The sequence below is a fragment of the Ochlerotatus camptorhynchus genome, unplaced genomic scaffold (genome assembly GCF_037179485.1).
Source record: "Ochlerotatus camptorhynchus isolate MF236.1 unplaced genomic scaffold, CSIRO-AGI_Acam_v1.1 ptg000213l, whole genome shotgun sequence".
Classification (NCBI taxonomy): Eukaryota; Metazoa; Arthropoda; class Insecta; order Diptera; family Culicidae; genus Ochlerotatus; species Ochlerotatus camptorhynchus.
Genome location: NW_027040703.1, coordinates 4,071,952 through 4,087,490, shown reverse-complemented (window position 1 = coordinate 4,087,490; position 15,539 = coordinate 4,071,952). Strand labels below are relative to the sequence as shown.

Sequence of the window (15,539 nt, the reverse complement as noted above, 5' to 3'; positions counted from 1 at the left end):
AAATTCTGTCGATTGGAATGGATAGAGAAGCAAGCAGCAGATGAATGTAAACAAACAGACACATCATATATGTGCGTGACGCTGAGAAAATGCTAGTAGAAGTGCAGACGCTGCTTAGATTGACGAGAATACGTAAATTCCCCTAGTTAGATTTGATAAAGTGTAACAAATTGAGGAGATATTGATAACAAAAAACATCGCTTCTTGACTCCAATTCCGTCATACGAGTTTCAACACAGTCACAACATATTGAAACGCCATTGAATTCATTTCGGCATACGAATGAAGGGAGAAAAAATGGATTAGCAAGGAACGCTTCTTTTGTTTTCGAGAAGAATATAGTGGAAATGGATGTAATGTCGGCCTAAATGCCCCTAATGTGGGCCCATACATAAATTCAGCAATCGGCTAAATTTTCAATAGCGACCAAAAATATTCATTAGTACCGTCCCAATGAGACGCGTTCATCTAGATAAAATTGATAAATAGCAGATTTTTAGCGATGGGTCCAATCTTAGATCCATAGGCCAACATTAGAACTGATCGAAGTGATGGAAATGAGAGCTAATGTCGAAGTAGTGCTCTACCCTATTTGGTCGCCATAGTATTCGGCCAAATACTTTAGCCGAATATCGAGCTTTATGCTAGTAAAATTTTACTCAAACGTTTTTTTCGGCCACACGTTTGAAAGAAACAGGCCGAATATTACCAAAAATGTACATGTAACCTGGCTGGTTGGCTGTCTTTATTAAACCTCCGTTACTCGCGCCAACTTTTGTAACACGAGTACTCGCGCGTTATACTTTGTACAACAGTGTGAGTTTTCCATTGCCATTCCGCAGCCGAGCTACCAATCCATATGAAACCAGTGGGTATTCCTTTAAAAAACTTGTTTTTAACTAAACAAGCTAAACTTTTATCCAAAAAATGCGGATAATAGAGAAAATGTGAATGGAAACCGCGTTAACGGTGTCCGTACTACGTGGGATTTCACTTAATTGGTTACAACATGGAAAATCTCGAGATGACCAGATAGAAAGTTACTGTCGTCGACAAAGTTGTTGATGAGATCAAACCCTATTTCTTGGTGCACAATAGTTCAAAAATTTCTCAATACGCGGCGCTAGTATACACGTGAAATTCTCATATAAAATATCTCGAGATCCTGACCAGATAGAAAATTACTGTCTTCGGCAAAGTTGTTCAGAAGGTCAAGGCCTTTTCGTTGGTGGGCAGTAATTCAGAGTTTTCTCACTTCGCGGCGCTAGTATGCATGCAAGATTCTCGCATATATCAAATATCTCTAGATCCTTACCAGATAAAAAGTTACTGTCTTCGGCAAAGTTTTTCAGGAAGTCAAGATCTTTTCGTTGGTGAAGTAGTTCAAAAATTCTCACTACGTGGCGCTAGTATATATGTGCAATTTTCGCATATACAATAGTTCGAGATCCTGAGCAGATAGAAAGTTACTGTCTTCGGCCAACTTGTTCAGGGGGTCAAGTATTTTTGGCTGGTGGACAGTTCTTCAGATATTTTTTTCACTACGCGGCGCTAGTATACACGTGAAATTCTCATAAAATATCTCGAGATCGTGCCCAGATAGAAAGTTACTGTCTTAGGCAAAGCTGTTCAGGAGATCATAGCCTTTTTGCTAGTTAACAGTAGTTCAGAATCTTCTCACTAGGTAGTGCTCGTATACATGTTAAGTTCTCGCATGTGATTCATCACTAGATCTTGACCAGATAGAGAGTAAATGTCTTTGGCAAAGTTGTTCAGAAAGTCGTTGGTGGACAGTTGTTCATATTTTTTTTCTTTACTCGGTGCTAGTATACACATGCAATTCTCGCATATACAATAGCTCGAGATCCTGAGCAGATAGAAAGTTACTGTTTTCGGCAAACTTGTTCAGGGGGTCAAGACTTTTTGGCTGGTGGACAGAAGTCCAGAATTTTCTCATCACGTGGCGCTAGTAAACGTGTACAATTCTCACGTATGCTAAGCTCGAGATTCTGAACAGGTAGAAAATTACTGTCTTCAAAAAAGTTGTTCATGAGGTCAATGCCTAAATTCTGAATTACTGTCCACCAGCCAAAAGACCTCGACCTCCTGAACAACTTTGTCGTAGACAGTAACACACTAAGATTATTTTACCGAAATCTGTGATATTTTACCGAAATCTCAACAGCTGAACGTTCGGTAAACAGTTCGGCGATTTTTCATAGTTTTCCTGTAATTTTTCAACGAATATCTGTGAAAAATCACAGAAAATCGTAGGTAGATCACCTTTTCGTGGTACGTTACGGGATGTAACGGGGGGGGGGGGGGGGGCTCTCTTAGCTCAGTCGGTAAAGGCGCAGCTACAAAGCAAGGCCATGCTGGAGGTGGCTGGGTTCGATTCCCGGTCCGGTCTAGGAATTTTTCGCGTTGGAAAATTTCTCGACTTCCCTGGGCATAGAAGTATGATAGAACTTGTCACACAATTATACCAATGCAAAAATGGTACAGGCATCGAAAGCTCTCAATTAATATCTGTGGAAGTGCATCTAGAACACTAAGTTGAGAGCACGCAATAAGCTAATATGCGATATGCAATAAGCTTGAAATGCGAAGAAGAAGAAGAAGTACGGGATGTAAGATCTACCACCGATTTCTAGTCCTGACTACTTCAAACTAGGGGAACAGGATTTTTCAGTAATTAAAGGAACACATCTTAGTTAGTTGATAGTGTCCTCGGATTGCCTGGACCGAGGATGATCTAGAATCAAGGAAAAAATGAGTTAGTTAGTCTTCACCTATGTGATTCCTAATCTGCTATTCGTTGTTCTCTAGTTTGAAGTGTTTAAGACTAGGGTTCTGATGCATGGTCATTATCGGTGTCCTCTGGTTGCTAAGGAATAAATTTCGATTTTCAAGTTGCCGAGTAAATTATTCTTATTATGTCTGACACCTTGATCGTTCTGGTTTGAAATCATAAGGATAAATCGGTCTAGCGACATTTCGGATTTAAATCTATAATTGAACCGAGAAGTGAACAGCTGGTCTGAGTTCCTCTGGTATGTTCCTGAATATACAGCCAAATAGCACGTAATGTTGTGCACAACTTTTGTGACCAGCAGTGCTTCCATCTTATTTACAACAATCAAATGCCTACGAAATTGTGCCGAATCTAATTGCGGCACCATGTATTGAGTGACTTGGTCAAACCCCTTAGCGGAATCCCTTATAAAGAGTTTTTGAAGTGGGTTGAGAAATTTTCCATTTAATTACACTAGAACTGCTCATCTTTTGACAGATAACCAACTACCGTATCCGTTCGATTTTGACAAAAAGCCCGAAAATTTAGGGTTGCCAAAATCGAACCGTGCCAAAATTTAATTTATGATTTTGTTGATTTTAAACCACCGTGAGTCATCTTTATGACATAGGTGTTATTAATATAATCAATCAGTTATTAAAAATTGTAATCACAATTTTCAAAAATACAATATTTTCAACATCCGTTCGGATGATCGAAGTGTGCTCTGCTTGTGTGAAGACGTGAAAAATGTCCAAGTGTCAAACTTTAGGCTTCATTTTTTCTGTGATTGATTTTTTTCATCGCGTTTTAGCCCGAAACAATATGCCACTCGATAACATAGTTCAAGAATTTTAGTGCAAAGAAAGTACAAGTGATCGGTGAAATGCAATTCAAAGTGTTTTTTTTTTATCAGCATCCTTTTCGTCAGAGCTGTTATTAGGTGATTGGCAAGCTAGCCCGATGATTCTGATTGGAGGCGGATGGTGCAAGAGTGTCTTTGAAGATCCGATGGAATAGTTTGATGTGTCAAATCAAATGTCGAGCACGCTATTGTCAAAGGTTGGGAACGAGTGGGTATGGCCAAGTTCCAACATAGATTTGCCAATTGATTCATTCGACAAGAGAATCGTCCTAGCCCCTTTTTTTCTGGTTTTAGACGTTTGATGTTTTGTACTTGAACGTTCATGTGCTCATGATTTGCCTGAAGAATTTTTGAACCAGTTTGAAAATAACCCGGAAAAGTCTTGGAAGTGCCTTTGGTTCAACAGTAGTGCAGTAGAACAGTAAGAGTACTAAATTATGAAACTGGCTGATTTCGTCCCTTTATTTTCATTTATGTGTTCTTATATTTTTTAATATATTTTTATTCTATTAAAGGGTGATACGGTCAAAATTTGGTCCATATCAACTTGACGTATTTCTTTCAATTTTGCATTTAAAAAACCTGAACACCCCTCATTTTGAAGGTGTGTGTGTGTAGAATGTTGCTCCTATTTTGATTTTGGAATTCACTCTTCAGTTGTCAAAATGCCGTCCAAGCAAGAAGAGCAGCGTATCAAAATTTTGCTCGCGCATCGCGAAAATCCGAGCTACTCGCACGCAAAGTTGGCAAAATCGCTAAAAGTTGCCAAATCAACCGTTACAAATGTAATTAAAGTGTTTGGGGAACGTTTGTCGACAGCCAGGAAGTCTGGATCGGGGAAAATCGAAAACCGGAAGCCGCTGAGACGACAAAGAGAGTTGCCGGTAGTTGCAAGCGAAACCCTAACCTCTCTCTCCGAGATGCCGCAAATAAGCTGGGTGTATCGTCTACAACCGTGCATCGAGCCAAAAAACGAGCCGGACTATCGACTTACAAGAAGGTAGTGACTCCAAATCGCGATGATAAACAAAATACGACGGCCAAAGCGCGATCCCGGAGGCTGTACACGACGATGCTGACGAAGTTTGACTGCGTGGTAATGGACGACGAAACCTACGTCAAAGCCGACTACAAGCAGCTTCCGGGACAGGAGTTTTATACGGCAAAAGGAAGGGGAAAGGTAGCAGATGTTTTCAAGCACATGAAACTGTCAAAGTTCGCAAAGAAATATCTGGTTTGGAAAGCCATCTGTACCTGTGGCTTGAAAAGCAGCATTTTCATAGCTTCCGGGACTGTCAACCAAGAAATTTACGTGAAAGAGTGTTTGAATAAACGTCTGCAGCCTTTCCTGAAGAAACACGGTTGTTCCGTACTGTTTTGGCCGGATTTGGCATCTTGCCATTACGGTAAAAAGGCCATGGAGTGGTACGCCGCCAACAACGTGCAGGTGGTTCCCAAGGACAAGAACCCTCCCAACACGCCAGAGCTCCGCCCAATTGAGAAATACTGGGCTATTGTCAAGCGGAACCTAAAGAAGACCAAAAAAACTGCTAAGGGCGAGCAGCAGTTCAAGGCAAACTGGCTTTCTGCGGCGAAGAAGGTGGACAAGGTGGCTGTACAAAATCTGATGGCAGGGGTCAAGCGTAAGGCCCGGCAATTCGGATTTGGAAAAGCGGAAGCCTAACTGAATATTTTTCCTGAATTTTATACTAATTGAACTTGAAAAAGAAATTTAATTTGATTTTTTAAATAAACGATTTCACCGATTTACACGCGTTTTCCCTTGACCAAATTTTGACCGTAGCACCCTTTACTCTCTACTGAAGTCTAGTTCTCACCTGTTCGTGTTAAGCGTTGGAAAACTTTGCGAGGTTTTATGAGGCACACAAAAGGAAAAGTTCGCGAGTCATTGGCCTTTATTACCGATGTCATATCACGGTGAAATGACAACTTGTCACTCACGGTGAAGTGATTCCCACTTGATTTACATGGCAATCACTTCAACGTGAGTGACAACTGCTCACTTCACTTCGTTTTCACCGTAATAAGGGCCATTGTGAGTTTTAGCGAACTTTTCCTGTAGATTGATTAGAGACCCACTTTTTCTCAAGGGAAGATAGAACTAGGGGTTCCTTCCTCCATTTCCTTTCTCCTACGGCCTTTTATTCAATTTTTCTCTTTTCAGACAGCGAGTAATGGCGCTATAACCATAAGCCATATGGGCTAGGACAAGAGCTAGTGCTCATGTCCCATCCACTGGAGGAAAATTGAGCATCACTTAACTTTTTTAGATTAGATACTCCCAACGACCAATCATTTATAAATAACAATACAGCGGAACGTACGGTACGAGATGTCCACGTTTCATCCATTTATTGGATTCAGAAGCATCGTGTTTTAATCTTTGATTTTAACAGGCCCGATGTTTCTGAATCATCTTGCCCCTTAAATGCTACACAGTAGGCCTGGCCGTTTTGATATATTTTGCGCATCTCTGATGTTCAAAATATACCAAATAGACAAGAAAAAGGATGGAGGTATATCTATCTTTTTCCAGGATGCTTTCATGAACTAGCTGTGTTGGTGTTAGATTAGATACAATATTTTCAACATCCGTTCGATTTTGGCACGAAGACATAATGGAACCCCGTGCCAAAAACGAACGGTTTAGTAGTTGTGTTGCCAAAATCTAATGGGTACTGTACTTGTAGACTTCCTCAGTGACAAGTACTCACTACCACTACGGCTTACAGAACGAGAACTCTCTATTAATAACAACAACTACCGTACGCGTGATAATGTTTGCACCATTGAGCAATGTCAAAATGAAAACAAATCTCAAAAATTTCGTTTTCGATTTTTTTTTATTTATTCAAAGGGGGGATGTTTCTCAGAGTATGAAACTATGTTCTAATAATATAGTCTGGATCCATTTCTCTCCAGGTACGGGTCAATGTTTGTCTGAGACTTGCTGTACTCGGGTGGCGTTTAGAACAGGCCTTGGCCTTCATGAAGCGCCATATTGAGTAATCCAGCGGATTAAGATCGGGGTTGGATGGCGGCCACATATCCTTCGCCCAGAATGGAAGATGTTCCTGCAACCACTTCTGAGTGCGGTTCGAGGTGTGGCACGGAGCCCCATCTTGTTAAAATACAACATTTGGCTTCGGACCGTACTGTTCTTTGATCCACGGAAGAACATACTATCTTAAAATCCCGATGTAGACCTCCGTGTTGACCTTGTCGCCTTCTGGAATGAACACCGGGTCCATTTTTTGCCAACGGAAGCCACCAATCCAAACACCATAACGCTAGCAGGATGCTTGGTCAGATACACGTTCTTGTGCTCGTCGGCCACGCCTTTTACCGGAAGAGAGCTAATATACCGGTCGGTTCTGGAATTTGATACGGGATCGACGGTAAACATGCTCTCGTCGGTGAACAGGAATACCGGATTTTTTCGCTTAAGGAAATTCAAGATTTTCTTGCATCGTTCGACTCGTAGCTCCCGGATGCGGTTGGTAATCATGTGAGTTTTTTTCCGTGCCTTCGACTTCGCCCCGCAATCTTCCTTTACGATCTTCCGTGCCGTAAAGTCACTGATCCCATGTTCCTTTGCCATTTTCCTTATTGAACGCACTGGAACCCGAGCTGATCTCGGACGACCTGTGGCCACCTTCGCGGATAGTTGTCCTTTCTTTTCTCGGTCTAAAACCCTTTTGACGGTCCACCGGGACACTCCCACGGCTATTGAAATGTCTTTTTGTGACATTTGCTCGTGGGACAAATCACGAATACGCTGCCACTTCGTCATGGTGCAACTGTCAAACTAAGTAAATCATTTTCTTTTATACACAGCCTACTACGTCTACGGTATGAGTTATAGGTTACGTGCATGCAAAGAAAACCAAGGCATTGTATGCACAGGTGAAACGGGAACCTTATTTGTACGATGGTGCAAACATTATCACGCATACGGTATGGCAGCCTGAGGACAGGCGTAGTTATGAAACCATGGACAAAAATGGATTGACGCAAATGAAAACGATGATTATACAAATCTGTTGCATCTGAAACTCAAAATGGAATTCTGAGATCTCGAGATCGTCCATATAATTTAAAAAATGTGAATTACTAACAAACTTAAAGCAAACGTAACATCGCAATTACAACGACCTACGCGCTTTTTCATCAGCTAGTCTGATCCTGAATCCCAGAAAAAAAAACAAACACCGAATGCACCCCGAAGAAACAAAGCCTCTGTTTATTCGCGCATTTTTCATGACCTCTCTTTTCTCTCTACTTTCACCCACCCACCGCCCCCTCGCGACCGTGAAGATCTTCAAGCTGCGCATCGAAAATAGCATCTCCCACACGTGCTGGCTGGTACTGCGGCGCTACACCGACTTTGTCCGACTGAACAACAAATTACGTTCGCTGTTTCCACACTGCACCCTGATACTGCCGCGGAAGAAATGGTTTGGCGATAACTTCAGCAGCGGCTTTATCGACAACCGGATACAAGGTCTGCAGACCTTCATCAATACCATCCTGAGCGATGACGCCATGCGGACCAACCCGGCGGTGCGGGAGTTTTTCTGCCTCGACGAACCGCCGTCCTACTCGGAGAGCATGGAGGAATCTCGGGTAGGATAATTCCAGGAAATTCGCGTAGTGTAGCATAGTTTCAAATTTTCGGGATATTCTCCTATTTTCAGATAATTTTTGAAGCTCAGGAAGAAACCATATCTCATCTGAAGCAACAGCTTCAGACCAAAGATGAACTGATTTCGGCTCTCCAGGCAAAACTAGCCAACGAAATGAGTAGGAATAAGGTGCTCAGCAACGTTGTACGGTAAGAGGGTGGAATTTGTTTGAAGTGACAAATTTGAAAACATTTTACTCTTTTCTTTTAGGAATAGCTTCGAGAACTGCCCCAAATGTGCAAAACAGATAGACAACCATTTGAAGGAGTCGGCTTTCAAATAGGATTGGTCGTGCCTTCCCCTCTCCGCCCCGCGCTGCTACAGCATGTACGTTCGTTCATATACAATTGACTGTGTTTAATATTCGAGAAATGTTAAATTATCAGCGAAAACCGAAACACCACGAATGCCTTAAATTGTTGAATGTTAAGCGTAAACGATGGTACTTTCTATGAGAAATTTACTATCGCCTCGGAAGTGTTTTGTTAGCTTAGCATAATGTAGGTTAAATTATATACTAAAAATTTCTAAACTGTTATTGAACTGCAATTTACCATATATTTATCGATTAATTCGACAAAAAAATATATTCTCTACTACTGATCCTACTACTGAGTCTTATAGATTACTTCGATGAAAACCGAAATTACTTGCAAAAACAGGAGATGACAGTGCAATCCAGGTTACTACATTTAGTCTATTGATCAAAATATGCGCCAAACTCCCGAAGAACATTTAAAAGATTTCTGTAAGAAAGATCTATCTACATTAAATGAGCTACAAGGGAATTTTATAAGAAGCCCCGAAGGCGTCCCGTACTGAAGGAAAATCCTACTGTTTTCCAAAACAAAACAAAAATCAGAATAACTGTGATTCTAAGAACAAGCAGAATCGAATACCGAAAGCATTCAGGGATAGTAACTAGAATGACCTAAGTTAACACTTGTCAATTTTCATTGTCATCACCAAAAAACATATTGCTAATGCATTATAATTTTGGGAAACCAAACATTACCATATTCATATTTACGTATTCCTTAGGATCCAACCTGAATGGTAAACAATTGGCTTCTTTAATTTTGAAAAATATATCGGTTTTTATATATCATCTGGCAGGGCTTCGTTTTCTGAGCAGAGCGATAGTTTTTTCAAACCAACACACTTTAATCTCGATTTTTAAATATAGATTTTAAGCAAAATAATAACTTCACTGTTTGACACTAAACTGACAAACTGACAGCACGCTCCCATACAAAGTGACACCGAGGGGCGCTAATAAGGTGATTTTTGCAAATGTATTCGTACTTATTTAAAATAGTTCCAGTGTACCAAAATTGATGAAATTTTGGGTTTGGGTTCCATTTTTAATGCAGATTACGAATATGCATTAACCTCAATACCTTTAAAGAACCCTGTTGTCACAACATGTTGGATGTTATATATTTTCATGTGTGTTTTTTTTTTAACTCTTCGAATTACATAATGAAGTTCAATCATCAAAAGTTGAATTCAAAAATAATACTATAATCTTCTGAGGAATGTTAAACGGACAACTTTGCCGAGGAGAGCACGTTCGTACTTTTGTTAATTAAAAACTGTGCTCGAAAAAAAATGATCACCATACATTCATTTTAAGTCGGATATTTTTGAAACTCTCAGAAAATAAATAAACACATATTAGCTAAGTCGGTTTATTCAACCTCCTCTCCTAGGCTAAATGCCCGCACCTTGGACTTGACGCTACCCATCAAATCATGTGCTACACATGCGCCATCTTTCTTACACACTTTCATCCACTCTTTCTTCAAATCCTTGTCGTTTTTTAAGACCTTCCCTGTTTTCCGGAGCTTGCAGAGCTTCATAATCGCCCAGAGTTTTTCTATTGGGCGAAGTTCTGGAGAGTTTGGCGGATTTGCCTCCTTCGGCACAAAAACAACATCGTTGGTTTCGTACCACTCCATCACCGGTTTCGCATAATGACACGATGCCAAATCCAAAAACAGAACAGAGTGTCACCTTCGTGGGACCGGAAGGAGGACCACAGGCGCTTCTGGAGGCATTCTTCTTTAAATATTTGGCCGTTGATGGTGCTGGTTGTTATGTACGGCTTGCTAAATTTGCCGCACCCACAGATCGCCTACCATACTAAGTACTTCTTGGTAAATTTGTCGACCTTCTTCTTCCGGAACATCCAGGCGGGACTCTCAGCTGCACCAACCACTCGCGGTACAGCTTCCTGGTGCGGGATTTGACCACCGTATTATGTTTATCGGTATGGTTAGGCGCCTTCCTTACCTTGAAGACATGAAGTCCGGCCCGCTTCATTGGCTGCTGGTCGAACCAGACGGAAGAATTGACCTTTTTGGCCACGTCCCGAATCGAAAGGTTCGATTGTCGCCAAACCGAACGAGACGCTCAACGTCACAGCTGGGAGAAATTCCTCGAAACAATCAACAGCAACCAGTCAGCTACAGAACTCTGGAGTAACGTAAACGCCGTGAGTGGAAAAAGAAAATCAAAGGGAATGACAATCCGCGGTCAGACTGGAATCTCCCGGGATCCAGCGATTGTTGCCGACACCCTTGCGGATTACTTTACTGATCTCTCAGCTGTTAATAACTACAGTGAAGCTTTCCTTCGCCGCAACAAAGCATGCACGGACTCCGTATCAACATTCGTAATACCATCCGATTGCCAAAACTCCTCAATCAACCAACCTTTTACCATGGCGGTATTATCATTTGCTCTCGCTGGTAGCAGTGGAAAATCTGAAGGCACTGACGATATTGGATACCCTATGCTTAAGCACCTTCCGATTCGTGGCAAACAAATGCTTCTTAAAAATTTAAATCTATTCCAGAGCAGTGGCGTTACAGCCTGGTGATTCCCATACCGAACAACGGATCTTCATCAATTGATACCAAGGACTTCCGTCCAATCACATTAATCAGCTGCGCCTGTAAGATTTACGAAAGGATCATCAACAGAAGACTAACAGCTTACCTTCGAGAATACAATCAACTGGATCATACTTACCTTACCAATCAGGCTAAGGCCTTGTTTTCCTCTGCTGTCCGAAGAAGTCGTCTCAACTCGATCCATTGTCACACTTCACCAACCTCGTAGTCTGCGAAGGGTCCGCAGGTCGCCTTCTACTTGGTCGAACCACGTTGCCCGCTGCGCGCCTCTTCTTCTTGTTCCTGTTGGGTCGCCTGTTGGATAGAACCATTTTCACTGGTCGCGTGCGGCATTTTTACGACGTGTCCAGCCCACCGTAGTCACCCAATTTTTGCAATGTGGACGATGGATGGTTCTCCCAGCAGCTGGTGCAATTCGTGGTTCATTCGCCTCCTCCACGTTCCGTCATCCATCTGCACTCCACCGTAGATGGTACGCAACACCTTCCGTTCGAAAATACCAAGGGCGCGTTGGTCCTCCACGAGCATAGTCCAGGTCTCATGGCCGTAGAGGTCCACCGGTCTAATCAGCGTCTTGTAGACAGTCAACTTCCTGCGGCGGCAAATTTTATTCGACCGGAGCGTCCTCCGGAGTCCAAAGTAGGCACGATTCCCTGCCATAATGCGTCTTTGAATTTCTCTGCTGGTATCATTTTCGGCGGTCACCAGTGAGCCCAAATACACGAACTCAATCTGAACTCGGGGTGAGAGGCTAACATTGTCTTCCCTAGAACCTCTTCCTTTCATGTATTTTGTCTTTGATGCGTTGATGGCAAGTCCAATCCGCCTGGCTTCAGCCTTCACTCTGATGTACGTTTCCGCCATCGTCTCAAAGTTCCGTGCCATTATGTCAATGTCATCAGCGATGCCAAGAAGTTGGATGGTTTTCCTGAAGATCGTGCCACTCGTGTCTATCCCTGCTCTTCTGATCACACCTTCTAACGCGATGTTGAACAGCAGACACGAAAGTCCCTTGCCGTAATCCCCTAGTAGATTCAAAGGGACACGAGAGTGTCTCCGATACTCGAACAACGCACATCACTCGATCCATCTTCGCCTTGACCAATCGCGTCAGTTTATCCGGAAATCCGTACTCGTGCATAATCTGCCATAGCTGATCTCGATCGATTGTGTCGTATGCGAATTTGAAATCGATGAACAAGTGATGTGTGGGCACGTTGTATTTGCGGCATTTCTGCAGAACCTGCCGAATCGCGAAAATTTGGTCCATGGTAGCGCGGACACCCATGAATCCCGCCTGGTATTACCCCACGAACTCTCTTGCAAATGGTGTCAGGCGGCGGCAATTTGGGAGAGTGCCTTGTAGGCGGTGCTCAGCAGTGTGATCGCGCGGTAATTGCTGCAATCCAACTTGTCGCCCTTTTTGTAGATTGGGCATACGACACCTTCCATCCACTCCTCCGGTAATATCTCCTCCTCCCAAATCCTGGCAATTACCCAGTGCAGCGATCTAACCAGTGCTTCACCACCGTATTTTAATAGCTCACTTGGTAGTTGATCTACACCAGTTGCTTTGTTGTTCTTCAGCCGACCGATCTCCTCCTCAACTTCTTGAAGATCAGGAGCCGGTATTCTGTCGTCTTCTGCGCGTGCTCCAAGGTCTGTTGCCGTGCCACCTTCATTTTCTGCTGCTTCACCGCTGAGGTGCTCGTCATAGTAATGCTTCCATCTCTCAATCACCTCACACTCGATCGTGAGAAGGTTACCGTCCAAGTCCTTGCACATATCGGCTTGCGGCACGTATCCTTTGCGCCAACTATTTAGCTTCTCGTAAAACTTCCGTGTGTTGTTTACGCGGTACAGATTTCCCATCGCCTCGCGATCTCGGTCTCCCTGCTGACGGTTCTTCCTTCGGAAAACCGACTTTTGTCTGTTCTGCGCTTGTCTGTATCGCTCTACATTCAATCTCGTGCGGTGTTGCAGCATTCTCGCTCGTGCTGCATTCTTCTCCTCTACTAACAGTTTGCATTCGCCGTCAAACCAGTTATTTCTTCGGTCCGGGATTGCAGCCTAGTGCCGCTGCAGCAGTACTACCTATGGCGGAACGGATGTCCATCCAGCCATCTTCAAGAGAAGCTGCGCCAAGCTGCTCTTCCGTGGGTAGTGCAACTTCCAGCTGCTGCGCGTAGTCCTGGGCAACTCCGGCGTCCCGTAGTTGCTCAATGTTGGGTCGCGGCGTTCGACTTCGACGGGTGTTATGCACCGTAGAGAGTTTTGACCGCATGCATACTGCAACTAGGTAGTGGTCCGAATCTATGTTCGCATGTTCGTGCGGACGTTGATAATGTCGAAGACGAATTTCCCGTCGATTAGAACGTGATCGATTTGGTTTTTTGTGTGTTGGTCAGGTGTTCTCCAGGTGGCCTTGTGGATATCCTTGCGGGGGAAAAAGGTACTTCGAACAAGTTCACGCATCGTTGGCCGTTGTCGTTCGATACGGCATGCAGGCTGTTTGGCCCGATTGCCGGTCTATACATTGCCTCCCGTCCTACCTGAGCGTTCATGTCACCGATGACAATTTTGACGTCCCGTTGCGAACAGCCGTCGTACACCTGCTCCAGCTGCGCATAGAACGCTTCTTTCTCGTCGTCGGGTCTCCCTTCGTATGGGCAGTACACGTTGATGATGCTGTAGTTGAAGTAACGGCCCTTAATCCTCAACTTGCACATCCTTGCGTTGATCGGCTGCCAACCAATCACGCGTTGGCGCATCTTATCCAGCACTACAAAGCCGGTTCCCAGCTCGTTGGTGGTGCCACAGTTCTGGTAGAAAGTAGCCGCTCGATGCCCGCTTTTCCATTCCTTTTGTCCCGTCCAGCAAAGCCGAGCGATTTGCAGTTTCATGTTCCGAGTTTCCAATCGTAGTTCTTATTTCATCACGTAAGTCTGTGCCGACTGTTCCGATCCGTATTTCTTTCTTCAGTATTTGCAACTTTATGTTTTTTTTCCAGGGCGGCGTGTTGGACCTGCCCCAACCCCCTGTCTCGCCGGGGGACCATCGTGTACAGCTCTGTTTAGAGTCCCACGCTGGCACTAGGACGGTGATCAGCCACTTCTAACATGGAGAACAGACGCCGTTTTGAACCGCACCTCCATGGTGAACAGCAGCTCGGGTCAACTAGATCATAGACAAATGATTTCCGACAGGGGTTCGGTACAGGAACGTACATTTATGGGACAGGTCCTCGACGATGCTCTAAGAGACAACTTGCATGTCGACGTTGCCATTCTAGATGTCTCCAAAGCATTTAATCGTGCTTGGAGTCCTGGAGTACTAAAGAAGCTGCAAGAATGGGACCTGTCTGGTCACGTTCTCAGTTCCATCCAAAACTTTTTTTTATCAATAGAACGATCCAGGTGGCCATAGGAAACACGAAAAGTAAAACAGTTCCTGAGGAAACGGATGTGCCACAAGTCTCCGTTCTGGCAGTTACACTATTCTTAGCGGCTATGAAGCCGTGTTTTCATTTTTGTATATGCGGACGACATCATACTGGTTGTTGCTGGAAAATACCCAAAAACATTCGGAAGAAAACTTCAGACGGCAACAAGTGCCTAGTGGGCCGAAAATACTAGGTTCCAACTTTTCGCTGAGGGGAGAGGGAACAGGTCAGCTGAAGGCTTCTCCTAACTATAAAAAAAAAACAAACACACACACATCAGCCACTCACAACAAAACCAATCAATCGACAATCTATTCCTATTTTAAACAGGTTCTAAAAAGCATCACATAGAACGATTGTCCCACCTAACGTAACGTACAGTGACTTGCGTATTTTTCGTTTGAAGGACTTATTTAATTGAGTTTTCTATCGAAAAGCTGTGCTGCCTACGTACTTACCGTAATCATTAGCGCCAGTGGACCACCGTAGATGATAAGACAAAATCCACTGATCATGATAAATGTGAAGATGCCTCTTATCACCCAATTCTTCCATCTGAAATGATACAACAGGACACAGTATTAAATGGCATCGAAACATCTAGCAGAAATCATTTTTTTTAAATCAATCTTCCCATAGCCAACCAGAGGAAAAACCCCATCAAAATTGTATCTCGAACCCCATCAATAAAGATTAACCCAGCAGTAGCTTTTCCTAAAATGACAAATTATGTCTTAATCAAAGTCAGCACCCTGTGTGTTCGTCGTCTCCATTTCATCGACACGACATACAACGACCTCCACGGGACTGAGAC

The 15,539-nt window shown here is 43.4% G+C and overlaps 2 protein-coding genes across 2 annotated transcripts in view; one reads left to right on the top strand and one right to left on the bottom strand.

Annotated features, from left to right (window-relative positions):
• Positions 1–15,539, top strand: part of Snx16 (sorting nexin 16) — a 122,848-nt gene that overhangs the window by 2,774 nt on the left and 104,535 nt on the right. The window contains exons 2-4 of the mRNA XM_065224691.1: positions 7,998–8,306; positions 8,378–8,514; positions 8,576–8,665. Coding sequence (XP_065080763.1) covers positions 7,998–8,306; positions 8,378–8,514; positions 8,576–8,648 — 519 coding nt within the window. The 3' untranslated portion in view covers positions 8,649–8,665. The remainder of the gene's footprint in view (positions 1–7,997; positions 8,307–8,377; positions 8,515–8,575; positions 8,666–15,539) is intronic.
• Cds (CDP-diacylglycerol synthase) overlaps positions 1–15,539 on the bottom strand; it is a 61,076-nt gene that overhangs the window by 22,510 nt on the left and 23,027 nt on the right. The window contains exon 3 of the mRNA XM_065224684.1: positions 15,184–15,280. Coding sequence (XP_065080756.1) covers positions 15,184–15,280 — 97 coding nt within the window. The remainder of the gene's footprint in view (positions 1–15,183; positions 15,281–15,539) is intronic.